This window comes from Hemicordylus capensis, chromosome 2 (assembly GCF_027244095.1).
Source record: "Hemicordylus capensis ecotype Gifberg chromosome 2, rHemCap1.1.pri, whole genome shotgun sequence".
In the NCBI taxonomy this organism is placed as follows: Eukaryota; Metazoa; Chordata; class Lepidosauria; order Squamata; family Cordylidae; genus Hemicordylus; species Hemicordylus capensis.
The window spans coordinates 77494730-77521700 of NC_069658.1; the positions used below are offsets into that span (position 1 = coordinate 77494730).

General features: G+C 43.6%; 1 protein-coding gene across 16 annotated transcripts in view; it reads right to left on the reverse strand.

The window, feature by feature from the left end:
- SEMA6A (semaphorin 6A) overlaps positions 1–26971 on the reverse strand; it is a 233317-nt gene that overhangs the window by 80255 nt on the left and 126091 nt on the right. For 14 of the 16 annotated variants that reach the window (XM_053303548.1, XM_053303556.1, XM_053303555.1 and 11 more), the window contains 6 exons: positions 22749–22809; positions 19903–19965; positions 17567–17668; positions 9719–9809; positions 3148–3267; positions 215–303 (listed from right to left, as the gene is read on the reverse strand). In XM_053303548.1, coding sequence (XP_053159523.1) covers positions 215–303; positions 3148–3267; positions 9719–9809; positions 17567–17668; positions 19903–19965; positions 22749–22809 — 526 coding nt within the window. Of the gene's footprint in view, positions 1–214; positions 304–3147; positions 3268–9718; positions 9810–17566; positions 17669–19902; positions 19966–20353; positions 20373–22748; positions 22810–26971 lie in introns of those variants that run through there. The other 2 variants (XM_053303562.1, XM_053303561.1) reach the window with 2 other exon arrangements.

Here is a 26971-nt window from a genome sequence, read left to right on the forward strand (position 1 = left end):
CTTTCCAGCTTAATGGAGGGGGGAAAAATCACATCTTGTCACCATCACAAGCCAGAAAGTTTTATATCAAGGCACTGTATTGCTGCATTTCAACCACCTCTGGCATGAGCAGCAGGATCCTCTCAAAACAATGACCTTGTCACTGTGATTTATGGCTCTCATTTCAAGGTCACTGCTAACTTGAACTGGCCTGTGAGGACGTTTTGCCTCTTACCTTTCCCATGCTGTGGTACTCCACTGCTATTTCTCTAAAGAAGAAGTAGATATAGTTGCCATAATCCACTGCATGGACAAAGTATGGCTCTGTAAGCAAGACAAAATGTTCTGATCATGTAAACATGAAAGCCAACTAGGGCAACAAATCTGAGCAAAGCACAACACCAATTCAGGATAATTTTTTATTTCTGTTCATGCAGGAGGATATTCTCTCTCTCTCTCTCTGTTTGGGAGGTAGATCATGGACAGACTTATGAAGATCTAGGTAACTCAGTCATGTTCTTATATGCTGCTAAAACAGATAGCATATTACTGCCGATAGCAAACAGAACTGGTTTCATCCACAAAGGGAGGACTGGTCATGTCAAAACTATTGCTAAGACAGTTTATTTTTCAACTAGAAGCACCCAAGTTTCTCAAAATTAGATCTTACTGCTGTTTAGTGAAAGAAATCCAAACAGGAACACAAATGGCTTTTGACTCATAGTTGTCTGTTGTTGTTTAGCCTGGGAAATACCAATTTTCAAAGTTTTTCTGGGAATTCAACATTTAGTTGTAATTCACTATCCTGTGAAAAGTCTTAGTCAGCATTCTAACTTTCACCAGAAAGTGTATAATTCAGAACCAATTAGAGCCTTTTCAAATGGTAAAAAGTGCATGCAACTGAATGGTGAAAGCAGGGCTGGTCTTATACTTGCCCTCACTCTGATTCAGAACTTTAGCAAGTATGGCTGATAGCCTCTGGCCATTTTTGTTTTTGTTTATAAAGTGGAACATGTGCTCTTTGAGGTGAGTTTACAGCCTTGGAAGAATTGAATAAAATGCTAAAGTTGATCAAAAATTGAAAAAAAGAGAGGAGGTTAGAAACAAAACCACAGAAGTATTTCTGGAACGGCATTATTTATATATTTGTACAATTTTTTAAATCCTGCCATTCAGGAATGTTTCCTGAAGCAGTGGCTAGCAATATTAAAATAAAACAGCGACCACAAGGTTATTCATATGTGCATGCAAAACTGGGTTACTGGAGCTATGGGGGCGGGGCAGGGTGACACGGTCCGGTATCCCGACTCTCGGAGCTACTGGTAGTAACCGGTGCTCATCTGAGCGGGCAATCCACCTGCCCAACGGAAGCATAACATATCATCTGCAGGGAGGTAAGCTCTTCAGGGCTTCCTCCCTGCAAACCCTATTGCCATTCCACACTGCTAATGAGAAACAGCTCAATGGGTCCAGACATCAAGTGGAAACAAAATTAAACATTGACTTTGCATAACAGCTCAGATCCTCAAGAGTGTGCATTCTCCAGTCATCTTGCCCATGAGCCGCAGAAGAATTCTCCTTTGGGTTATGGTTAGAAACAAACCAGAATTGGTCATGACATCCAAACCAATGAATCCTGGCTTATGATCCAAAGGTATTGGTTCCTGTAATCAAAGGTATTAAAATAAACCTGAACCTGATTTCAAATCTTGGGTTCAGATCATGTTTCATTTTAAGCCCTGTGGTTGAATAGGTCAGGAACTGTCAGTTAGGATGTTGTGACTGATCCTGGTTTGTTTTTAACCACAATTAGAAGTGGAATTCTTACTAGGCTTGTGCGTGAAAGGGAGCTTATCTCAAAAAATAAAACCCTGCAAAGCTATGGTTTAATCTTGACTACGTCTGAACTGGCCCAATAAACAGAACAGATGAAAAATGTGTAGCGGGAGATCTGGAAACCTATCTCATAAATGTATTCAACACACACAGATGTAGAAAACATCTTGGAAACATGTGGTCAGTGCTTAGTGGAGGCTTAGAAATCATAGTACCACTGGCAAGGGGGAGTTCCTCCCGATGCATTTTGATGACTCAGTGTTCTGCCCAGGTCTCTGTTAATTTCTCATGACTCCTTTCCCCAATCTATTGTCCCATTTGGCTTGTCCTGCAGATTATTCATTATTCAATGCTAGTCTTCTTTCTTTGTGGAACATAGCTCTGAACATAAACTAAATTATGCAAAGCAGTGAATTAGAGGGGGAAAGCACTTAATTTGTTTAGCTTCCTCAATGTATAGAAATGGGTTTTTTGTATTCACAGAAGCAGGTTTATTTCTTTTCGCAGAGAATTAACAATCGCCTATAGTCACAAAGTAGTAAATGCTTGCTTGACAATAAAAGTACTACAATTTAAAAGGAAAAATTGGATCGAAGTACATCATCTTAGTCCTAAGAAACAGTTGTCTTTTAAACACTTCTCTGTCTACAAGCCAAATCCCCTTTTCACTGTCTTTGAGTACTATGTTGCACCATTCATAATGCCATTGGAAAAGAATGAACAGTAGCATTTGTAACAATGAGGTTATTTAGAACATACACATTACCTAATTCAGCAGACCCGTACAGTACTTCACAGCAATAAAATGGAAGTTCTGTTACTTTATTTTTATTGATGGTACCTAATGTTGCAGAACAAATTCTCTACACATCATAAAGCCTTGATAGTTACCTAGCTAATCGGAAGGCAGGGCTGATGGTACCATCACTGCTTCAAAACACTCCCTACTGGCTCCCAATACTCCATCTTTCCCATGATATAATGAACTATCCAGGCTTTTAAAAACAAATTGGATGCTACCTATTCCGAGGACTCTTGTGGTTTTCTATCAATATCTAGCAGCAAAAGAGGGGGAAAATGAAATAAATGTAAAAGTAAAGGAGGTAATTTAGTCTCCTCTACCTGACAGAAGACATTGCTGCAATGAAGTATGGCTGTCATGTGCGCAAAACCTCTTCTCTTTTAAAGATCGTTAAAGTGGGGAGGGCAAGGGAGGACTAGACTGTAAAGCAGCACAGTAAAGATAAGAAAAATAACACAGCAAGATTTGTCAGGAATCCAAGACTGTAATCAAAAGTGCTGCCCTTCCCCTCTCTACTTTTGTTTACTCACCTTTCAACCATTTTGAATCATGTTTGACTGTCCGCAGAGTTGGGCTGTCTCCAAGACTTCGGTAAATGACTGCATCTATGGCAAGGAAGTCTGTCACAGTGGCAGAATAGAGCTTTCCCTCTTTGGAGGTGTGTGTGTGTGTATGTGAGAGAGAGAGGGGAGAGGGAAAAGAAGAGTGGTGGGAGGAGAGAGAGTAGGACAATTATATTTCCTCATCAATTAATGAGACATTAACAATAATCCTAGGGAACTCTTGAAATGAAAATTCTGTCAATGTTATAGAAATCAGACACAATTGTATTTCTCATTTTCAAATGATATGAAGATGCAAAAGGAATCATCCTAAACAAGAAAGAAAAAGTGCCTGTACTTCAGTTGATTAGAAATACTGGGACAACTTTGCATTTCTCCATTCTGAATGAGAAACACAGCATTTTCTAATTTCATATAAGATAGTGTGACCTACCTAGAACTACAGTGAAGGTAAAAGGGTGCTACCCCAAAAGCAACAAAAGGGAAAGATGATGTGAACTCCAACAAGGGGCAAAACAATATGTGGAATTTATTACAGAAATGTCATCTTTATATGACCAGTGTGTTTGGGTGATGGACCATCTTCAGGGGCACAAAAAGAATTCTCACTCCACACAATATAATGATTCTTGCAAGTTGGTTGCCTTGTGGAAACCAATGTTGTCCGGAGAAACTGATGACCTTTTCTACCTACCTTCTTCTACATACCTGAAGAAAGTATATCATCAAAATCCACTAGGCATATAAAGATTACATTTTCCTCTAATAAATCCCACATATTGTTTTGCACCTTGTTTGGGCCCATCTCCACTTTTCCCTTTTGCTATCTACAATTGCAACATTTCCTGAAAGAGAGGAGACTAATTACTATTCATAGAATTTTATGGGGACCTACAGACCAGGAAAAGCAAGAGAGATTAGGGAAGCATTCAGCCATGCATGCATTCACTTGAAACACCACAACTTGAACTGAGTGAACAGGGAATATGTAGAGAGTAATCCCCATTCCCCTCCACCTCTTGGGAATCCTGAGCAATGGATGGGTTCTTCCTGTATTTATACAACTGTCAACCATGTCAAAGGAGTCTTCTAAGACTGGCTTACTGTTGCCTGGAACAAGAACAAGGAGCAGGAGGAGCTGCTGCTGTTGCTCTACAGCAGGGCTGCTCAACTTTGGCCCTCCTGCTCAACTTTGGCCCTCCTGCCTACAACTCCCATAATCCCTGGCTCTTGACCATTGTGACTGGGGAGTATGGGAGTTGTAGTCCAAAAACAGCTGGGGGGGGGCCTAAGTTGAGCAGGCCTGCTCTTCAGCAATCCATCTTCTTCAGCAGTTCTGACAATCATTAAAAAGCAACAGTTCTCATTCATTCTATCAGCAGCTGATCTCTCCTGACTAGGCATTGGCAGCGGCTGCTAGAGCAAATGAGGAACAATGCTTTAAGACTGGCAGTGGCTCCTTCAGGAGCACTTCGAGAGGACAATCCAGAGCCCATAATTTCTCTCTGGAAAGCTGCTAAGGGTTTGGTTCTTAAGATGTGCAAAGCAGAATTCTGATCCCTTCCACTGTAGCTGCCTGCACCAGGGCTCCCGCCCTGCCCCGGGGCCAAGCCATTTTTGAGGGCTGTGGAACCTCTGGAATGGCACTGGATGGGGTACGGCAGGTTAAAGTGGCAGTGGGGGAATTGTAAGAAAATGAGGGAGCACCTTGGGTGACTGGAGGTGCCTTCCACTTGCGCACAAGCACTTTTGGATCCAGTCCAGGACAAATCATTCAAGAGAAGTCCTATGAATTCCCTCCAGATTCTGCAGGCTTATTAGTACATGTCTGAGTTCACATTCATGCAATCCTAGGTCTGTTTTTCTTCTTGTCAAGTCCCAGTAAGATTTATGTCAACTTTTACAGACTCCATCCATACAAGATCTTCTAGATACTACAAGAAGGCTCACATAAGAAAAGAGATTTCTTTAAACAGAGATTTCTTTTAAATAAATCTCATATTCGGGCCGATTTAGACTCCACAATTACTTCAGTGTCTGATGTGGAGGTGTCCAGTGGCTCCTCTTGTGTGGTTCGGTTGGATCAGTTCCAGTTTGTGATTCCTGAGGATGTAGACAAGCTGATTGGAATGGTGTGGACTACCACCTGTTCTCTTGACCCTTGCCCGACATGACTTATATTATCTGGCAAGGGGGTTGTTGTAGAAAGCCTGGTAAAGATCATAAATGTTTCTCTGAGGGAAGGCAGGATGCCTCCTTGTCTTAAGGAGGCAATTATCAGACCACTTCTGAAGAAGCCTGCATTGGATCCTTCAGAGCTGATCAACTAAAGGCCTGTCTCCAACCTTCCATGGCTCAGCAAGGTAATTGAGAGGGTGGTGGCCTCCCAGCTCCAGACAGTCTTGGAGGAAACAGATTATCTAGACCCATTTCAGACTGGCTTTCAGGCAGGCTATGGGGTGGAGACTGCCTTGGTCAGCCTGATGGATGGTCTCCAATTGGGAATTGACAGAGGAAGTGTGACTCTGTTGGTCCTTTTGGACCTCTCGGCGGCTTTCGATACTATTGACCATAGTATTCTTCTGTAGCGCCTGAGGGAGTTGGGAGTGGGAAGTGGTTCTGCTTTGCAGTGGTCCTGCTCTACCTCTCAGGTAGGTTCCAGATGGTGTCCCTTGGAGACTGTTGTTCTACAAAATCTGAACTTTTGTATGGTGTCCCTCACGGCTCCGTATTGTATCAGATGTTGTTTAACATCTACATGAAACTGCTGGGAGAAATCATCTGGAGATTTGGTGCAGAGTGCTATCAGTATGCTGATGACACCCAAATCTATTTCTCCATGTCAGCATCATCGGGAGAGGGCATAACTTCCCTAAATGCCTGCCTGGCGACGGTGATGGGCTGGATGAGGGATAACAAACTGAGCTGAATCCAGATAAGATGGAGGTACTCATTGTGTGGGGTAGAAACTCGGGAGGTGAATTTGATCTGCCTGTTCTGGATGGGGTCACACTTTCCCGGAAGGAACAGGTACACAGTCTGGGGGTGATTCTGGATCCAAGCCTCTCTCTGGTGTCTCAGGTTGAGGCAGTGGCCAGAAGTGCCTTCTATCAGCTGAAGCTGATACATCAGCTGCATCCATTTCTTGAGATAAACAACCTCAGGACAGTGGTATATCTGCTGGTAACTTCCAGACTGGATTAATGCAATGTGCTCTGTGTGGGGCTGCCCTTGTATGTAGTCTGGAAACTACAGTTGGTCCAGAATGCGGCAGCCAGGATGGTCTCTGAGTCATCTTAGAGAGATCATGTTACTCCTGTATTGAAAGAGCTACACTGGCTGCCGATAGGTTTCCTGGCAAAATACAAGGTGCTGGTTATAACCTATAAAGCCCTAAATAGATTGGGCCCTGGGTATTTAAGAGAACGTCTTCTTCATTATGAACCCCACCGCCCATTGAGATCATCAGGAGAGATCCATCTGCAATTGCCACCAGCTCGTCTGGTGGCCACTCGGGGAGGGGCCTTTTCCCACTGCTGCCCCAAAGCTTTGGAATGCTCTCCCTGCTGAAATAAGAGCCTCCCCATCTCTGATAACTTTTAAAAAGTCTTTAAAGATGCATCTGTTCACCCAGGCTTTTAATTAAATAGTGTTTTAATAGTTTTAACATTGTTTTAAAATATTTTAAAATTTTAAATTGTTCTACTGTGTCAATCTTTTCTGTTATCATTTATTCTGTTTTAACTAATGTTTTAACCTTTTTGTTGTAAACCACCCAGAGAATGAGTTTGGGCGGTATAGAAATATGTCAAATAAAAATAAAATAAATAAATAAAATAAACCAAGGGCAGCTGGCCTGACTCTCACAATTTCTACCCTATGCAAGAACACTTGACAGAAAATTATGGCTCATCAAGTTAAAAAGATTGACTTCTTTTAATAAATTATTTAACACAAATTTGACATTTTACTTCCCCCTGTGAAATTTCAATAAGCAGGTCATGTTCTTTTCTAGTTGTGTGGAAACTATTCATTTTTTCCAATTCAATAATAATTGGCTTTTTGATCATTTAAGCACCTCTGTGAGATTATTTTAGTATTTCAAATTCTAGCAACACTCTTTGGATTGATCAGTATGTATAATAATGACTGGATGTTTTAGGCAATTAATATGGCATTTCCACATGCTTTTTAGAAGAACAGACTTGACATTTTACGTGTATTTCAGGATGTGCCATGCAATCCTATGCATGTTTTTTTAGTAGACCTATTTATTTCATTGGGACAAAATGATGCCAATATACCAGCAATACCGGTGCTGTAGGGAGATAAGCAAATCAAACATCTAGGAGCAGGGTGGAAAATGAATAAATCAAAATGGCCCACCTTTCCTGTTTTACAGATTACTCTATCAGCCTTATATGTAATCAAGCACATTTTTCAGAGCAGGAGGACGGGTTGTAGGTAGTCAGCATTTGCTATGACATAGCTAGGCTGCTGCTCAAAGAGAGCCTGAGAGGTTATCCCAGGTGGTTTCCACAATACTACTGAATACTTTACAGCTTCATTTGAAATGGGATCATTGGGGTTCATGCTAACACAATTTCAGTAATGAGACAATTTAATCATAAATCTATAAAGAGCAAAATTCCAAAATGCCATTCCATAATCAATGGCCCAAATTAACCCCACTAATAAGCGCTCAGTTTTTTAACTACTGCAAAAAGAATTAAGAGTTAATTGCATTTCATTGCATTCATAATAAATCATGATTAAAGCCAGAGACCCTACTTCAGTCCCTCCCCTGCCACAGCTGGTAACAAAACATCAAGACACTAAATCATACCAGGTTTGCCCTTTTTTCCTCCTTTTGTTTTAACCCAGAAAAAATGGAATCACACACAATAACTTGTTACCACTACAATCTACATGAAGCCTTTTTTGTTATATTAGTGTATATATAACTATTATTAAAACAACTGGAAATAATGATGTGCAAAACTGAGGGGATGGATATGTAGCTCAGTGGGAGAGCAGAAGGGTCCAGGTTCAGTCCCTGGTATCCCCAGGTAGACCAAGGAAAAACTCTGGCCTGAAACCTCAGAGAAGTCCCTGCCAGTTGGTGTAGATCATTCTGAGCTACAGAGACCAACTGGTGAGTGGACAGCAAAATGGCAAATGTGGTTCAGTGTAAGCAAGTGTAAAGTGATGCATATTGGAGCAGAAAACCCCAACTTCACATATACGCTGATGGGACCTGAGCTGTCAGTGACTGACCCAGAGAGAGATCTTGGGGTCGTGGTGGACAGCTCTTTGGAAGTGTCGACTCAGTGCGTGACAGCTGTGAAAAAGGCACATTCTATGCTAGGAATCATTAGGAAGGGGACGGAAAATAAAAATGCAAATATCAGAATGCCCTTATACAAATCTATGGTGTGGTCACATTTGCATACAGTTCTGGTCACTGTATCTTAACAAGGACATTGTAGAACCGGAAAAGGTGAAGAAGAGGGCAACCGAGATGATCAGTGGTCTGGATCACCTTCCTCATGAGGTAAGGCTACAGCATCTGGGGCTTTTAAGTTTGGAAAAGAGGTGACTACAGGGACACATGATAGAGGTATATTAAATTAAACATGGAGTAGAAAGAGTGGACAGAGAGACATGTTTCTTCCTCTCTCACAATACTAGAATCAGGGTCACCCCATGAAACTGAAGGCCAGTAAATTTAGGACCAACAAACAGAAATACTTTTTCATACAGCACATAATTACTCTATGGAACCCTCTGCCACAGGATGTGGTGATAACCACCAGCTTGGATGGCTTTAAAAGGGGCTTATACAAATTAATGGAGGACAGGTCTATCAATAGCTGCTAGCCTGGTGGCTATAGGCCACCTCCAGCCTCAGAGGCAAGATGCCTCTGAATACCAGTTGCAGGGGAGCAACAGCATGCCCTCACCTCTTGCCTGTAGGCTTCTCAGAGGCATCTGGTGAGCCACTGCGTGAAACAATATGCTGGACTAGTAGATAGGCCTTGGGCCTGATCCAGGAGGGTCCTTATGTTCTGATGTCTGACTCAGTATAAGGTAGATTCCTATGTGGGGTTTTACCTTTTTACCATCTACTCATGAGCCCAGACCATGTGATACATCCTGAACCAATGAGAAGCCTGCCGGATCAAATGAAAGGACCTTTGAGTCTAGCATTCAGCAATCTAGCATTGAGTCTAGCATTCAGCAATCATTCAGTGGCTGATCCGATGCTTCTAGGAATCCCAAAAATAGGGCATGAAGGCAAAAGCCTTTTGCTACTGCCCCTCCACCAGCAACTGGTATTCAGAGGTATATTGCCTCTGAACAAAGAGGTTCTAAATAGCCATCATGACTAATACAAAATTTCCAACAAACGTTGATTTCCTCCTGGATACTACTATAGGTTCATGTGCTCACTATCTTCTGGGATTGTGAGAATAAGTACACTGCAGTAAGCACAACATGATAAAAGAACATGTTTCCTCCCCCTCCTCCTTATTACCTGCGAACAGTGCAACATTGGCATGTTTTGCATCATAAGGACACCTGGCCATTCCACTAAACTCCTCTTTCAGAAACTCTAGAGTATCCATCTGGAAAACAAAACCAAACAGCAGAATCTCTTTAGAAACATATAGAACTGAATGTCCCATATGACCTCTGATTAATGTCATTTCAGAACAGCAAACCAAGTTATTCTCCTCCTTTCTTTTTCAGTTCTTATTCTTACTGAAAATGCTGCAAAATTATAGCATTGAGCTGCATCTGTCTAGCCCAGAGCTATGAGGGGAAAAACCATCTGGTATAGCCTGTTATCCTGTTCCATACATTTAACAATGTAAGTCTCAAGTATCATCCAGGGATTTGGAGTGCAGCATCATCAGTATTTAGATGCAACCAACTCTATCTCTCTTTTCCATCAGATACCAGGAGGCAATGGAGGTCCTGATATGAACCACTGCCTAGGCTCTGTGATATGGGCTGAGACAAGATGGAAGTGCTTCTAGTCAGTAGGAGAGCTGATCTGGGACTGGTTATGCAGCTTGTTTTGAATAGGTAACCCATCCCTTGAAAGATCAGTGGCATAGGAACATAGGAAACTGCCATATACTGAGTCATTGGTCCATATACTGAGTCATTGGTCTATCTAGCTCAGTATTGTCTTCACAGACTGGCAGTGGCTTCTCCAAGGTTGCAGGCAGGAATCTCTCTCAGGCCTATCTTGGAGAAGCCAGGGAGGGAACTTGAAACCTTCTGCTCTTCCCAGAGTGGCTCCATCCCCTGAGGGGAATATCTTGCAGTGCTCACACATCAAGTCTCCCATTCATATGCAACCAGGGTAGACCCTGCTTAGCTATGGTGACAAGTCATGCTTGCTACCACAAGACCAGCTCTCCTCTATGGATGCACCGCTTGGATGTGCTGGTAGACCCAGTTTGCTCCTGGGTGTTCAGCTGGTGACTGTAGTCATGCAATGGTTGGTGTAGTTGTGCCGTTCATGGAGAAAGCAAATTTGGCCACTACTATGCATACCTTCGTTACATCCTGGTTAGACGACTGCAACATTCTCTACAAGGGACTATCTTTGAAGAGTGTTGGAAAATTATAACTGGGGCCTAGTGCTGATGCACAGTTGCTGACAAGGGCCTGCATGTTACTGTGCTACGTTTTGATCTACACTGGCTTCTTTGTGTTTCGAAGTCCAACACAAGGTGCTGGTTCTTGTCTTTGAAGCCCTACACGAATTTGGGTCCAGGGTAGTTAAAGCAATGCCCATTGCCACATAATATTGCCCACCCTGCTAGGGAGACTCCACTCTCTGCCCTACTGCTTACTGTTGGCCTTTCTCCATCATGGTGACCAAACTTTGGACTTCTTTCTTTGGGAAGTACAACCTACTACCCCACCCCACCACAACTTGACCTTTCAAAGGTCAGCAAAAATCTTGTTTAGATTAGTCTTTAATGTAGCTTAATATGTTTCTCCAAGTTAGTTTTTGTGTCTCTTTTTGCTGTTTGTCTGACATTTTTGTTGCTCTGATCTGCCCACTTTCTATAATGTTTATATATATGCACTTGAAATACAACTCATTCAAAGCAGTCTGGGTTCTGGCAATCAAGCTGTACCCACAACAAGGCAGCACCAGTTACTGTATTTGAGCAGAATTTTGTATTTTACCCGCTAGGGACTCTTCCCTCTACTCCACCACATACTATTTCTAATAAGAATCACACTTTTTTTCTTGCAGCTTCCCCTTTCAGAAGGACATCTGCTATAGCAGTTTAAGCCAGTATCATACATAAATCCTCTTCCTGCCTATCAAGAATTAATATGTGAAGTACTTGTAAATCTCAGCCTTAAGTGTAACCCCTGAGAAATTAATTCTCCACAGGGTAGGTGTAATTATACAAATAACCAGCTAAAGACAAAGCAGAAGTTCAGTAGGTTTATAGTAGAAGCTACAGAGAGAAGTGCAGAAGCTACACACACGGCTTAAGATTCATGTATCAAGATTATTCAGTAGTGACTTTTGTTTTATTTAGGTTCAGATGCACCTAGCATATTCAATTTACTTTTACAGGAGAAAGTGTAAGATATGGAGTTTGAAAAACGAGTGTGGATAATAAGCCATCTAAGCACCATCAGTCTCATCAAATCAATGTTCAGTTCCATGTGCTCAGAGACCTATTTCAAGCCATGGATGATTTGTCATCATTTGTTTCCTGTCATGTATCCTCTCTCACTAGACATTCTGAAGGGAATTGGTTATGTTTACTAGGGATGTGCAATTTGATTCGTATGTGAATAGATTTGCAACGAATCAGGGGAAATTTGCAGATTCGTATGTGAATCGAACCACCCCTTAAATGAAGGGGCTAATTCAAGGGTGAATTGAATTGGTCCCAATTTCTCACGTAGATACAAGTGATTAGCATCACGGGCACCATTTTGTCTCTGTGTTTTTCAATTGCTGATTGGTTCTCTGGCATGTGAAGTAATGTTCACTCTAATTTTTTTCATCTGTGTGTGGAATGAGTTTTGTTCTGGGCAGCAGTAACAAGGCAGTGTGTGCGCACATGCATTCAGAATGGGGTCTTCCTGATTCAAAGTAAATGGAATCTAAAATAAATTGAGTGAACATAAAAAAACTTGTGAGCATGCACACTTGCTCATGCCTTAGAGGGATCACTGATGTGGAGGTGCTGGACACTGAGCACATGGAAGGTAAGCTGTCAATGGCCATGAATCACCAGGTGGAGGAATGGCTGGCTGGGCAGCTAAACCTTCGCTGAAGGTTCATGTTCACCAACAATGCTACCAACATCACAAAGGCAGCTGAGCAGGGTCAGTTTGTGTCCATTCGTTGTGTGGCGCCCACTCTGAACCTGGTTGTGTGGGATGCGCTTAGCCTTTCTGGGGCTGTGGCCAGGCAAGACATCCCAGCTGCAGGTACTGGGCACCATCCTGCTGCTGCCATGGCCGCTCTTCTGGAAAACTGCCAAATTTTCCAGAAGCAGCTTCCACCGGAGCAAAAAGGGTAGATGTATGCTCAGGCAGTGGCAGCTGGAGCTGGCCCTACCTGAACACCCAATCTCTCAGGATGTTCAGACCTGGTGGAACTCCATGTTTCTTTTTCTCTGGTGCCTGCAGGCACTGTGGCTGGCAGTGGATTCTGAGTCAGTGATTCTTTTTTGGCCAACTTTAGACTGTGTATTTGGCAAAATGTGTTGTTCTGTGTTGGGAGGGGGTGCGTGTGCTTCTGTCTGCAGTGTTATTTTGCAAGGCAGGGTTTCAAAATGTGTGTACTCTGCTTGTTTTGCCCATAGGGAACAATGGGAAGCGCTAATCACTCCAGTGTTTCCCAGGGGTAGGTCTTAGGAACACCAAAGTGGGTTTGGTGGTATGGCAAGATGGGTGCTACCTATCAATACCACCCAACCCACAAAAGAAATGGGCAAGCAGGCAATTAAAAAAATATTTTTAAGCTACCCCATAGGATCCTACGGAGTTTTAAAAGAATTTTTTTTAATTAAATTGCCCACTTGCCCGTTCCTTTTGTGAGTTGGGTGATAGGTAGCACCCATCATGCTGTACCATCCAACCCACTTTGGTGTCCCTAGGACCTACCTATGGGGAACAATGGGTGATTTGAGTGAATCACATTTTTTTTGTGAATTTCCTATTTGATTTGTTGAACTGGCTGGAAATTCTATTTTTTGCAATTCGATTTGAGGTCAAACTGTATTGCAAAAAAAATGATTCATGCACACCTGCACTTTCACTTTACAGCCTTGAGAGATGACAGTAGCATCAAGACAAACAAATATCTGAACACCAGGTGGCCCAGGTGTTCCATTGACCTTCCAAAGGTCCCTGAGAGTGCAAGCTCTCTGAAACCATGGCAATAGGTGAAGAAGCTGTGGGCCCATATATCATGGGGAATGAAACATTGGCAGAAATAACAAAAAAAAGCAATTTATTTCCCCTACAATATGGTGAAATACAAAAAACAAACTGGCATTTGCATTAAAAACTGCCTTTCAGCTGGGAGACTCCTTGAGATTTGCCTGTCACATTTATTGAAGTGAGCACTAAAGCAAATTTCCCAAAATATGTTTCTGAAGCTCCCCAAGTAAAAAAACCCAACACCTGCCTAACCCTTTCCACATACTGTATAAGACAATGGCTCACATACTGTGCAGAGTTCTGCTGGCGTTTTACACACCGTGGGTACTGCTGGATTTTCCAAATGCAAGTTGCGCTAGAGCATAGGTTGCACAAATGCTGAAATTGAACAAGGCAGTTAGGAACATAGGAACATAGGAAACTGCCATATACTGAGTCAGACCATTGGTCTATCTAGCTCAGTATTGTCCTCACAGACTGGCAGCGGCTTCTCCAAGGTTGCAGGCAGGAATCTCTCTCAGCACTATCTTGGAGAAGCCAAGGAGGGAACTTGAAACCTTCTGCTCTTCCCAGAGTGGCTCCATCCCCTGAGGGGAATATCTTGCAGTGCTCACACATCAAGTCTCCCATTCATATGCAACCAGGGCAGACCCTGCTTAGCTATGGTGACAAGTCATGCTTGCTACCACAAGACCAGCTCTCCTCTGGTCTTGTAGTCAGTTGTATGATCACATGCCCACTGGAAATAACAGGAGTACGACCACACAACCTCAGCATTTGTGCAACCTATGCTCTAGTGCAACTCACATTTGGAAGAGCCAGCAGTGTCCGCAGTATGCAAAATGCCCACAGAATGCTGCACTGTATCTGAGCCACAGTTTTTAGAGTTTTTAGCTTACACTTTTTCACCCAGGTCCCTGACAATTAAAAAAACCAACAACCCAGAGGGAATAAGCTTATAAAGGCTCACAATGCTACGAAGGCATGACAGCATAAGGATTTAGGGGGGTGGGGGTGGGCATAGCTACTATACTGATGAAGAATACTGACAATCAGCACACAGACTGATAATCTAATTCCTGTACCACCAAGATGCATTTTGGGGAGAATGTAAAGGTGGCCATTAAGCTACGAATTTTCTGCACCTCTCTAGAATGGTCCATGCTTTTGAGCTGAAGTAATGTCAAGCTGCATGAGATCTACATGACATCTGAAAACAAAAAACATTAGCTATCTGCTGGGAAAGATTTGAAACAGAAAACAGGAAGCTAGCAACAAGAATAGATATATGTTGTTCAGACTGGATCCTGTCTTGTACATCTGGTTATGAGAACAGGATCAACAGGTAGCAAAACTGTCTTCAATAATTATTTCACTCTTGTGGTTGTGTCAAAGAAGCTGTAAATGAATAACTAAAAGCTAAGAAATGAGGGAAGGATGTTGGACAGGGCTTTCGCCAGCCAGAATTGGTGGCTATGGAGTACAGTTCTGCATCACCAGCAGAGGTGACATAGTTCTGCGGCTGATGCAATCCTCATTTCTTGGCAAAATCCCTCCGTGACTGCCCTTTGCTACCACAGTTCTTGGCTAAATAATCCAGTTAATCCCTACCCTAGCCAAACCTCCAATTCTTGGAAACAAAATCCATCATACAAGACACAAATATGTATGTTAGCAACAGCACACTTATATTGGAGTTCTTATTTAAAAGTTTGCTTTCATACACTCCTGCATAAAAACCCTGTGGTGGGCCCAGTTAGAATACAGTTGAGCAATGGCCATAATTCAAAAATCTTTGGAAACCTGCTGAAAGCTAAATTGACTTGTCTGAAGCAGGCAGAAGACATCGAGGGTCCTACTATAAACCTACTGCTTCAGTTCTCTTCCATTTATAACACTCCTTGCTGTAATAACAACCCTAAAATTGTTCCTGTAGAATACAGATGGATGGTTTTTGTTTTGCTGTTGTCTTCAACTTCAGTAGGAGTGCGTTTCGTAATAACAGTTAATTAAATCTCCCTACTCTCAAGGGATGGGCGGGGGGTTCCTTGGGAATCAGAGATATTATACACAGAGTGTGTTCTTCATTCTGTTCAGTCTCTGTTTATAAAAGCTTGAGCTTACTTCAATGTGTAGCAAGACTCACACTGATTCCAGAGAAGCTTATTTCAAGATTAACTCAGACAAAAATTGTGAAGCAAGGCAAAAATAAAGTGGCTTTTATTTGTGTTCAAAATAGTTACAATGTCACTGAGGCAAGAAGGGAAATGAACTTCTGGTGGAATTTGGGTAGACGAATCATGGCAGCTGATCAGTGCCAACTACTTCACTTTTCAATGAGCCAGCTTTCAGCGGCACTCACCTCTTTGCTGTATGTTTGGGACTGAAGGGCTAGGCACAACACCACAGCCACATGATTGAACGAGCCAAAAATACTTCGCTTCAGGCACCTACTTACAGGTCTGTCAGGACTGAACGTTTTAATTAGCAGCAAAGCAGGGGAATACTTTTGAGTGTCTCCAGCTGTAAGACAGTATTCCAAGTGGCTACAAAGTATTACTGGCTTATACAGCAATAAATACTGATTCAAAAGGATTGTGAAAGATACCTAGACTGTTTCAGGTGCATTTTAATTTCAGATCAGGATCAAACATGTGTGGCAATCCAAAGCTCTGCAGGGCTCGGCAGAACACATGGACCTCCACATGAGCAGAACCATTCCCATTTATTTCACTGTTGGAGAATATCCTGTATGCAGTGGTCCCTCTAATTTTTTTCATCTCTGTGCAGAATGAGTTTTGTTCTGGGTGGCAGTATCAAGGCAGTGTGTGCACACGTGCATTCAGAATGGGGCATTCCTGATTCAACCTGAGCAGGATCTAAAATGAACTGAGCAGACATCCAAAAACTTTGAGAGTGCACATGCACACGTCTTAGAGGGAACAGTGCCTGTGTGCGCAATGGGACTATGTTTGCCTATCATTCCTCAGCATCATAGAGAGAGGCTTAGATTCTGCATAGCTGCCACATCAGGGGCGTAGCCACCATTGCGTGAATGGGTTCAAAGAACCCGGGCCACCAAAGGTAAGAGCCACTGAAGCCCCCAGTAGGGAGTGGCTGGGGCTCCGGAAAAGCCCCGAGCAAACTCCCCCCGCCCACACTCTGGCTACTAAGAGCCCCGAGTGAGTGCTTCCCCGTCCTTTTCAGGTAGCGTTTGCTGTCTGAAAGCATTTATTTCCCTTTCTCTCCCTCCAGAGAGGGAGAGAAAGGGAGAATAGATGCTTTCAGGCAGCAAGCACTGCCTGAAATGACACGGAAGGCTCGCTTGGGCTGTTTGGAGCTCGAGGCCACGCCCCCATTACGCATGACACCATGTGCATGGGATGTTGTTAGAGGGGCCTCCGGGCAGGGCCAGACCTAAGCTGCTGCTTGGCTGGCTCCGTGCCTGCACCACATACACAAGAGGGATGTGATCTTGCTGCTTCCGTGGCACTCACCCACATATGGAGGCTCCTACTGATGGTGGGAGAGGTTCCGTGGATCCTAAGTGCTGTGACAAAGCAGCTGCAACCTACTCCCATTGGGATGCAATGCTTAAGATGCATGAAGCCTCCCCAGCTGTAGGCGGAAGTGTCCGTGTGCTGAAGAGTCCCATGCAGCCAGCAAAATCACATCCCTCTTGGGTGCGTAGCTGACTGTGTGAAATGTAAGCCAGTGAAAACATTGCTTCAGAATCAGGGGAAACAAAAGAGCAAACTGGTTAACATTACAAGGTAGTACTGTTCTGCCTTTGTCATAGCACTACCAAACAGTGCAGGTGGATTTCTAATCATCTGAATGCAGTTTAGTAGATTTTAATGCTTTTTAGATCTCAGTCCATCACAATAATTTATGACATTTTCTCCAGTGCATACAATTTCTTACAAATGCAATGTACACATACCTTATAATTCCTGCAGGAGGGACTAAAGGCATTTGTCCCGCAAATAAATAATGTATCATCATTTCGTTTTAGGAGAACCTTAATGAAGTTATGACATTCATCCTGGGAAGGGGGGGGGGAACCCCAAGAAGACCAAATTATTATTTCAGCAAATATATTACAAATACTTTTGTTTACATTATTGCAAGGAGATTTCATTACAAGGACAACAATGAAAGTAGCTACCAGCAAACTTTCAGCTTTATTTCAGAAATTATTTAAAAACAAAAAACAGCAAGGCAGACAATAGGTTCCCTTCTACGATATGGACTGCTAGGAAGAGAAGAGATGTTTATATTGGTTTTATTTGTTGCTTTTCATTATTCACTTATTTCCTGAACTTATTCACCTCTCTATAACAAATAATCAAAGCAGCTAATGAAACCAGATATTCAGTAAATATACCAAGCAAATAGCAATAATACTGATAAACAAATCTAAAAACAATTTTTTAAAAAAAGAATAATCAGGAACAGCACCTGTCAATTCTATATAAAATAATAATCTAGAAAAATTGTCTAGATGAGTTAAAAGAATTGTCCTGAAAAATAATTGAACATTTTTATTTATTCATTTGGGGTGGAAACAACCCCACCCCCGCAATGTTTGCTGCCTACTGAAAACAGTGATGGGACTAGGTGGGCCTCTCATAGGAAGTTATTCTGAATTCTGGGTGACACCAGAAAAAAGGCTGTGATCCCTGCCATGGCAGCTAGATTTGGAAAGACATCAGAAGTAGGTTGCAGTGCTTTGATAGGGCATATGGGGGAAGGTGATTCCTGAGAAACTCTGGTCCCAAGCCACTCAGGACTTCAAAGGTCCAAAAGAGACCCTGAGACTGAGCCTGAAAACAAATTGGTTACCATTGTAGATGGTAAGTCTCCTCTCCCATGTTATTCTTCCCCAGGCTTAGATTATGCTCAGGTCCCAAAGCATGTCTAAGGGCACATGATACAACCCCCTTGCTGAAGCTAAGCAAGTCTAGTGTCTGGATGGCAGACCCATATATGCCACCCTTGCGGGTGGGCCAGGCACAGAGCCAGCCAAATGGTGGTTTGTGTCTCCCCCCCCCCCAGCAGCCCCTCTAGTGACACCCCGTGTGCGTGATGTCACATGCACAGGGGTGTGGCTCGGGCTCCAGAGAGCCTGAGCGGCATTTATTTCTCTCTCTCTCCCTCACTGGAGATAAAATTTCAAACGCTGCCTGAAATGGATGGGGGAGAGCTTGCTTGGGCTCTCCAGACCCTGGGTGTGGGCAGGGGAGAACTCGCTCAGGGCCCCCCTGTGGGCTTCGGTGGCCTTTTCCATTGGCAGCCCGGGTTCTTTGACTATAGCCTCTGAATGGGGCTACAGCTACAGAAGGTCCCAGGTTCCATCCCTGGCATCTCCAGGAAGGGCTGAGAAAGACTCTGCCTGAAATATTTGAGAGACACTGCCAGTCAGTGTAGACAACACTGAGCTAGATGGACCAGTGGTCTCACTCGGTATAAGACAACCTCCTATGTTCCAACCAGTGTTTCCTGTAAGAAGGATTCCCAGATGTTGTTGACCACAACTCCCATAATCCCCATCTGAAATGGCCTTTGGCTGGAGATTATGAGAGTTGTAGTCAACAACATCTGGGGATCCCTCTTACAAGGAACACTGGTTCCAACCCAGCTATATAGCAATAAAACAACTAAATTGCCTGCCCTGATCCTGAGCCTTTTAGCACTGTATCACACAGTGGGGAATATTCCAGGAAGAGGGAAAAGAAAGAGGGTGCCCTTTGTGAGTCCCAAACTGCTACAAGGTTCCTCTTCCAAGCTGGCTGAAGCCCTGAACAGGAGCCCTCTGTTAGGAAGACAGTGCAACATTTTGTTGTGGGTCCCTACTTGTTCGATCTGTGTTTATCTAGTTCACAGCATTCTACATTTCTATAACATTTCTGTCCCTCCTGTGCCTAAAAAGAAGCCCACATACAGAGACACTACACTATGTCAGCTCCCAATGGAAAATGGACAAACGCTTTGCTACCCAAAATAGCACTGAATGATGTCAGTACACCTTGTGGAGTCCGCAATCCCCAGTGAGCCTAAGTATTTCATGATGTTGCTGTGTCGGCTGTCATAATGTTTCATCACATTAGAAGCAAACTATTTTTTGCAAATTAAAGCCTTCAATAAGCTGATGGAAAAAGCAATTACTAGCTAAGAAGCAAACGGCATGATCCATTCCACATCACAGAGAGTGGTCTGAGATAACAGTCAAGAAACTAAACAAGAGTGGCAGTTGCAGGAGAAATGAAAATTGCCTACCTTATGTTTTCCCTTCATTTTGCATGTGTCTACATCGAGCTGTTTGGATTTCCACGTCAATTTCTGCAAGGATCAAGAAAGAAATCAATTAGAGCCCAGAGGTGGTTGTGTTTGATTTCAAAAGTAAGAGTCCTCTAGGGAAAATTAGCTGCTGAATATAAACTTATTGAAAGCTTTCTGCACTCTTGCCATGATTAATTTACCGTAACAGTGGAAGACCACAGATGCACAACACTCGCTTAGTTTTGACTGCTATCTGTTAAACTAGAGAAACAGCTCACTTTATAAAGCTGAAGACAAGCAAAGTTTGTAAGAGGCAACACATGAAAATAAAAAAGACACAGGACATAGGAAGCTCTCTTATTCTGCTTGGTCCATCTTAGATCAGTATTGTCCATAGTGACTGGCAGTGGTTTGCCAAGGTTTCAGGAAGCAGTCTCTCCCCGCCTACCTGTAGATGCTAGGGACTGGGATCTACGTGTAAAGCAGATGCTCCACCACTAAGCCATGGCCCCATCCCCTCAGGAGAACATCTTTCAGTGCTCTTATGTAGTCTTCCATCCAAATATAAACCAAGGTAGACCCTGCTTAGCAAAGGGGAAAATTCATGCTCGCTTCCACAAGACCAGCTCGCCTCTCCAAAGACACGCATCTATAAACTGTGGCTAACATCCTGAATAAACAGTACTACTCAGGAGCTATTCCAAAGGACAACTAAATTTCAATAAGACTTCCTCTAGTAAAAGCAGTCAGGATATTAGCCTGTGTCCTTATCTCTTAATTTGTAACTGTTTAGGCAAAACAGTGTTTGTCATGAGTTACGTGCCCATTATTTATTAAATCGAATACGTGTTTGGCACACTATCTGAGTCCATTAGAGAGGAACAAAGAAATCTAACTAGAGCTACCTGCCGTTCTCAAAGACCTGGAGAGTTCACTATCAGAATCCATCAGGTTTTTATCTGAAAAAAATGGGTTTCTTTGAATGAATGCTTACGGCTGAACATATTTCCAGACTGGTCTATTTTTATGCTCCATAATTTTTTTTTAACTAATAAGCAGCTTCTTCTTAAATTATTTGCACTGAATTGGGAGGGAAATGTTGAGAACTGGAACCATTTATGACATAGTGAGGCTATTCTCACGATCAGGTGAAACCGGGCTAGGGGAGCGTAGCCCGATTTTGCCTGACCATGAGAACCACCAGGCTCGCAGGCGAGCCCGGTGGCCTCCAGGCAGTTAACCCGCTTAAATGACCATCCCCTAAGTCCAGGTTAGCGGAGCTAAATTTTCCCCTTTAATCCTGGCTCGGGCGTCTCTCCAGCATGCCCTGCGCACTTGCGCAGGGCATGATGGAGCTTCCGGGGGCTGCGCGGGCCTGATCCCCCTCAGCCCCAGCCGGCTCTGTAACGGAGCCAGCAGTCATGTGGCAGCCAGTTTGGCTGCCTGGAGCAGACTGCTTGGTTGTCTGCGGGGAGAGCGAGCTAAGCCCACTCTCCCCACTAACCCTCTCCAGGCGGCTCCCACTGATCGTGGGAACTGCCTCAGTGTCTGAGCAGCTTGATTGAGCAGCTGAGCAGCTGAGACTGAGAAAGTAAAACAAAATTAAACCATATTATAAGCTATGCCTAGGAGCAGCCCTAACCAGGTTAGGGAAGCGCTACCTGGGTAGGGCTGCTCGTGTGCAATGCCAGGATTAAGCCCGATCCTGGCACTGCTTCCCCCATAACCCCGGATTTTTTTACCCAGGCTTTTAACTGGGTTAAAGGGTGTGAGTGCGCCTTATACCCCAGGTATGGGGTTGTGGGTATGCTTGGGCTGCATGCAGCCGAAGCATACATAGAGTCAGGCTCCTAGAGCGCCCAACTCCTGGGGGAATTCCCCAATGGGAATCCCTCCACTGTGGGATTCCTAGAGGAGTCCCAGCCTCCAGCAATCCATGCTGCACAGAGCAGTGTGGATCATGTGGGTGTGTGCTGGCATGCCCATGAAGGATTGTCTGGGGGGAACCCTTGGCATACGCAAAAAGGCATACCCTTGGTAAGTGGAACCCTTGGCATACGCAAAAAAGAAAGGGTTAAATTTACCTATCTGCAGGTTGCAGGGTGACCGAAAATGAACTTGGAGGTCATTTCTGACCATTTTGAGCATGGGAGCCATTTTGTAACTAATTTCATTTTTTTAAAAACCGCTTTTTGGTGAAAAATCAAGGAATAATGACAAAATTTGGACTTCTTGGGGGCTTCCAGCAGAGCACAGTACGGCACACACCCCCCGCATTTCCCACCATTTTGTATGTGATTCTGGGGCCTCCATGAACCTAACCTGCACAATCCCACAGAATTAATGACTCGGTATTCATAGTTTCACTATCCATGGTAATTGTGGAGAGTGCAATCCCCATGAATACCAAGTTCCACCTGTATTTTATTCTGGATAGAAGATGAATATTCTCATAGGACACTCAGAGAAATCAAAAGACTGTCTTGTATATGTTTGCTTAACTGTGAATAAAATGAGCTTAAAAAAAAGTAGAGTTGTCTATTAAAATAGTTTTATTATAATAAATTGAGTATGGTAGTCATTCACAGCTGCAGAATACAAATGAAATGTATTTGATGGATTATGCCCACATTTCAATTCAGACTGTTCATCAGCTCAGCTAAGCCACTTATCAGTGGATATGGCAACTTCTCCTAATCTGATTCATATGCACCATCTTCCTTGATCATTGCAAATTTAAGAGAATGTTGGAAGCTGAGTGGAACAAAATATTTTTCTTATTTATCCCCCCTCCCCCAGTTTTTCTAGTGTCCTTGGCTTGAGAATGACAGAATAATACTCACTTTGCTAAAATAAATTTCTTCTGTATGTGATATGTCCATATCAACAGTATAAATATGGTCCCTGTAAACAAAGTTTGAAAAAATGAGTGCCAAGATAAACTCAGACAGTTCAGAAATAGTTCTTTGTGAACAGATAAATTATTGCAGACTGGGGGTAGGGGTGAGGGGTGGAACAAAAAACAATACCAAAACATCGTAAAAGATGTGTATTCTGCTTCCCTTGCTTCATGAAAATAATGAGCAACAAATTTGAAAATGATAAACTCAACATGCAAAGTTGTGTTGTGTGAATCAACAATTATTGACCTACAATTAGGACTGAGAAAGGTTCCTCTGGACAGATTATGTTCTTTGTACATCCTGTGCAAGTGCTTCTCAGCCTTGTAGGGAAACTGTGAGCTTGTAGTCCTTAAGATTATCCAGTGGATCCAAAGCACATGCAAAGATTCCAACATACATGCAGAGAATTGTTTATGTAAAAGCATCCTTGTCCTCTTTTGTAAACAGTATTCTATGCATCATAGGGAATCCTTGTGCATATACAAGGTCCTTTTTTTCATAAAAGTAACGGAAATGCCTGTGCATGAAAAATCTGCGCCATGCCATGTCCACTTCCCAATAGATATATTGTAGAGATGTGTCTATACATCCTTATTCATCTGCATGGAGAACTTTTATTAGGTTCTTGGGATGATATTCAGCATGCCACAGTTCACCATCCAACATTCCAAAGAGGTTAAGGTTTTATTCATTGTTTTTTAAAGGCTATTATCCCAATCTGAGGGAAGATGATACAAACTGGCTATAGTATAAAAGGGAAAGGTTGACAGCAACCAAATTGTTTTCAAAAGTTATTTTTCTTTTGCTATATCGATGGTCAAGTTGAGCTGAATATAAAGGCATGTTTGTCTTAAAGATAGCAAAACAAAATATCCAATCTAATCAAACCCTGAAAAAGCCACAATGAATTGGGAGAGAGGGATAGGGATATGGACTGTATTTTTTTAAAAAATAGCTATCATTTTTTTCATTTGAAGAAAACACGTCTCCCCCCCCCCCCCACACACACACATACACAACAATGACCCCTAAGTGCAGGCTGGAAACATTCTTTGTTGCAGGACAAATAACAAGCAACACACAGAGAATAGGGGCAGTATTTTATACGTATTTCTGAAAGAGTTGGAAACATTGATGATCTTTATGGACATATAACCAAGGCATCTGGGGTGACAGGGAGGTACAGGCAGACTCAGAGTCACCTGCAGATATTTCCATTTTACAAAAATCTGGAGAGAGAAAATCCTAAAGTGGCCAAAAAAACCCCAAACTGTCTCAGTGTAACTCAATGTAGTGGGATTGGAATATTCATAGGCTCAGAGGACACTTAACAGCCAACCAGGTGGTCAGAGCTAATAGAACTCTATAGTGAGGAGGGATGAAGTAGGACTTGAACAAAAAGCGCAGGACGTTTCTCAGCTTGAATAATACTCCTTCAAGATAGTTACAACAGGATGAAAAGGATCCGGGACTGAGCACCAGTCCTCCTCACCCCTTAACCAGGGCTGTCCCTAGTGGGGTACGGGGCTGGGGGCGAACCAGCATGTGTGGGGGCCCCTTAACATTTCAAATACATAAATAATATACATTATTATTATATATAAAACCAAGATACACAGAGGCTCTCCACACAAGCAGTGTGGAGAGCCAGATGGGGTTAGGCAGGGAGAGCGGGCCAAGCCTGCTTTCCCCACACACAAGCACCCACGGAGTCCTGAGCGGCTGGATTGGCCACCCACATGACTACTGGCTACGTCACGGAGCTGGAAGGGCCTGTGGGAAGCGGAGGCCACTCGGCCCCCGGAAGGCTGAGGATGGGGAGACCCTCGAGACTGAGAGGCTTTTTTTAGCCTCCTGTCAGGGGCCTCCTCACAGGTCACTGTGGCACGGAGCCATGTCGTGGCAACTCACGATCACCAAAATGGGATCCGCTAACCTCATTTAAGGGAGAGGGCTTAAGCAGGCTAACCCCGGGGAGCCATGTGGCTCCTGGCGGTTCCCACCACTGCAGGAAAGCAGGCTGGGCTCCTTCCGCCTACTTTCCTGCAGTGGTGAGAATAGCCTCACAGTTTAACACATTTGCATTCCAAACTTGAAGTCCAAAATTCAAGCTGGAAAGCACATACCATCATCCATCCAAATTATTCACAGAATGCCCACTGCTCCTCCACTTCAAAGGAAGAAAATAATCTGTTTCTGACACAATATTTTTTATCCTACATTTATATCCCTCTCTTCCTCCAAGGAACCCAGAGCAGTGTACATGGTTACTTATGTTTATCTTCACAACAACCCTTTGAGGCAGGTTAGGCTTTTTATACCATTCTTCTTTCAAAAAACTCAGGGCAGCATGCATGGCACCGCTCCACATTTTACCCTCACAACCACCCTGTAAGGTAAGTTAGACTGAGAGAGAGTGACTGGCCTAGCATCACCCAGAAAATTTCATGGCTGAATGGGGATTTGAACTCAGGTCTCCTGGGTCCTAGGCCGACACTACACCACTAACCACTACACCACACAGGCTCCTGATCCTGTTCCTTCCCTTCCCTTCCCCCGCAGCTCTTCTTCAATCCATTCCCTTTGCCTCACCTCTGAACGGTTACTGCAATTTAACAGCATCACTGCACCAGCACCTCCTACCTTGCTTCAACCCGCCCGAGGTGGTGTTTTATTTCCCCTTTAAACAGTCTTTTCATGGGCATCAATATGTGTAGCACTGACTGCAACTCACAGCAACTGATCTGCAAAAACTAGTGCAGCCAATAGATATTCTTTTGATTTAAAAAAATTTTTCCCCCTGCTAACTGGGCAAAGAGGCACCTTTTACCGTGGTGATTCTCTTTATTTAGCAGGGGGAGAGTAACTGGCCCTATCCACCCCCAGCACAGTACTTCCAGTGACTGTTGCTGGTGTGTGTCTTATGTTTCTTTTTAGAATGTGAGCCCTTTGGGGACAGGGAGCCATCTTATTTGTTATTTCTCTTTGTAAACCGCCCTGAGCCATTTTTGGAAGGGCGGTATAGAAATCGAATTATTTTATTATTATTATTATTATTATTTATAAACAAAATGGCACAGAAGCAGCAGATGGGGGGGACAGGACAAGGGCTGTGAGCATGTGAACAATCATGAAAACACTGGCGACATGAAAAAAGGTTGGGGTGTTTTGTGTGGACATCTTTGCACCTTAAACCAACAGTTCTGCACTCATAATTAATTCTGTTAATTCTGTTCTGTTAGTGTTATCACCTCCTGGATAGTGCTGATCACTGACTGGACCATTCAGGGGAGCTTTAGAATAATCCTCCCTTCAAAATGAAGATAGGATAGTGTGTGTGACCTGCAGCTGGTTTTCCTCTGAACGTCTGTGTACAGTGTCTTCTTATTTATCAGAAGTTCGGAATTAGCAGTGAGGAGGAAACTTTGAGCCTCTCTTGATATATTAGCAGTCAAGTCACAGTACTTCTACTGATTTTTATTACTGCACTGAACTCCACTCCCAGGCTGCCCGGCTGGCTCCTGTTCCTACACACGATGCAATGAGATGCCAACACATGCTTTGTGTCACCTGGTGCTGCTCCCTCTTGCACGCAGGTGTCCTGCCAGCTGCTACGGCTGGGCGGGCTGGTGGGCGGGGAAGCAAATTGGGCTGCTCCACCCCCTACTCTCACCCTCGTAACCCCCCAGGCCCGCCCCCAACAGCTGCAGCAGAGCCAGAGGAGGAAGCATTGATTTTCATTTTAAAAGCTGTGCAGAGGTGGCGTGTGGGCACAGGCAGGGAAAAACCACCACCACCACCCTGCTCTGTGTCCTCCTGTTGCTTCGCTTGCAGCCACTCTCTGCACTGCTGGTTCAGGGCTCTGGGCAGTGGGTGGGCTGTTTTCGTCTTCCTGACTCTCTCTCTCTCTCTCTCTCTCTCTCTCTCTCTCTCTCTCTCTCTCTCTCTCTCTCGGAGTGGATGGCAGCTCAGTGGGATGGATGGGTGGAAGAACACACTCGCAACCCGGAAGTGCGGAACAGTCATGAGACACAAGCTGCTGCCTCTATGCCTGCTGCACCTCAGTGAGTTATTGCAGCAGAGGGAATGAGCAGGGCAGCAGCGAGCAGGCGCAGGCTACTCAGGCTCAGAGTCTCTCGGACACCCAGGCCCCTGGCCAGTAT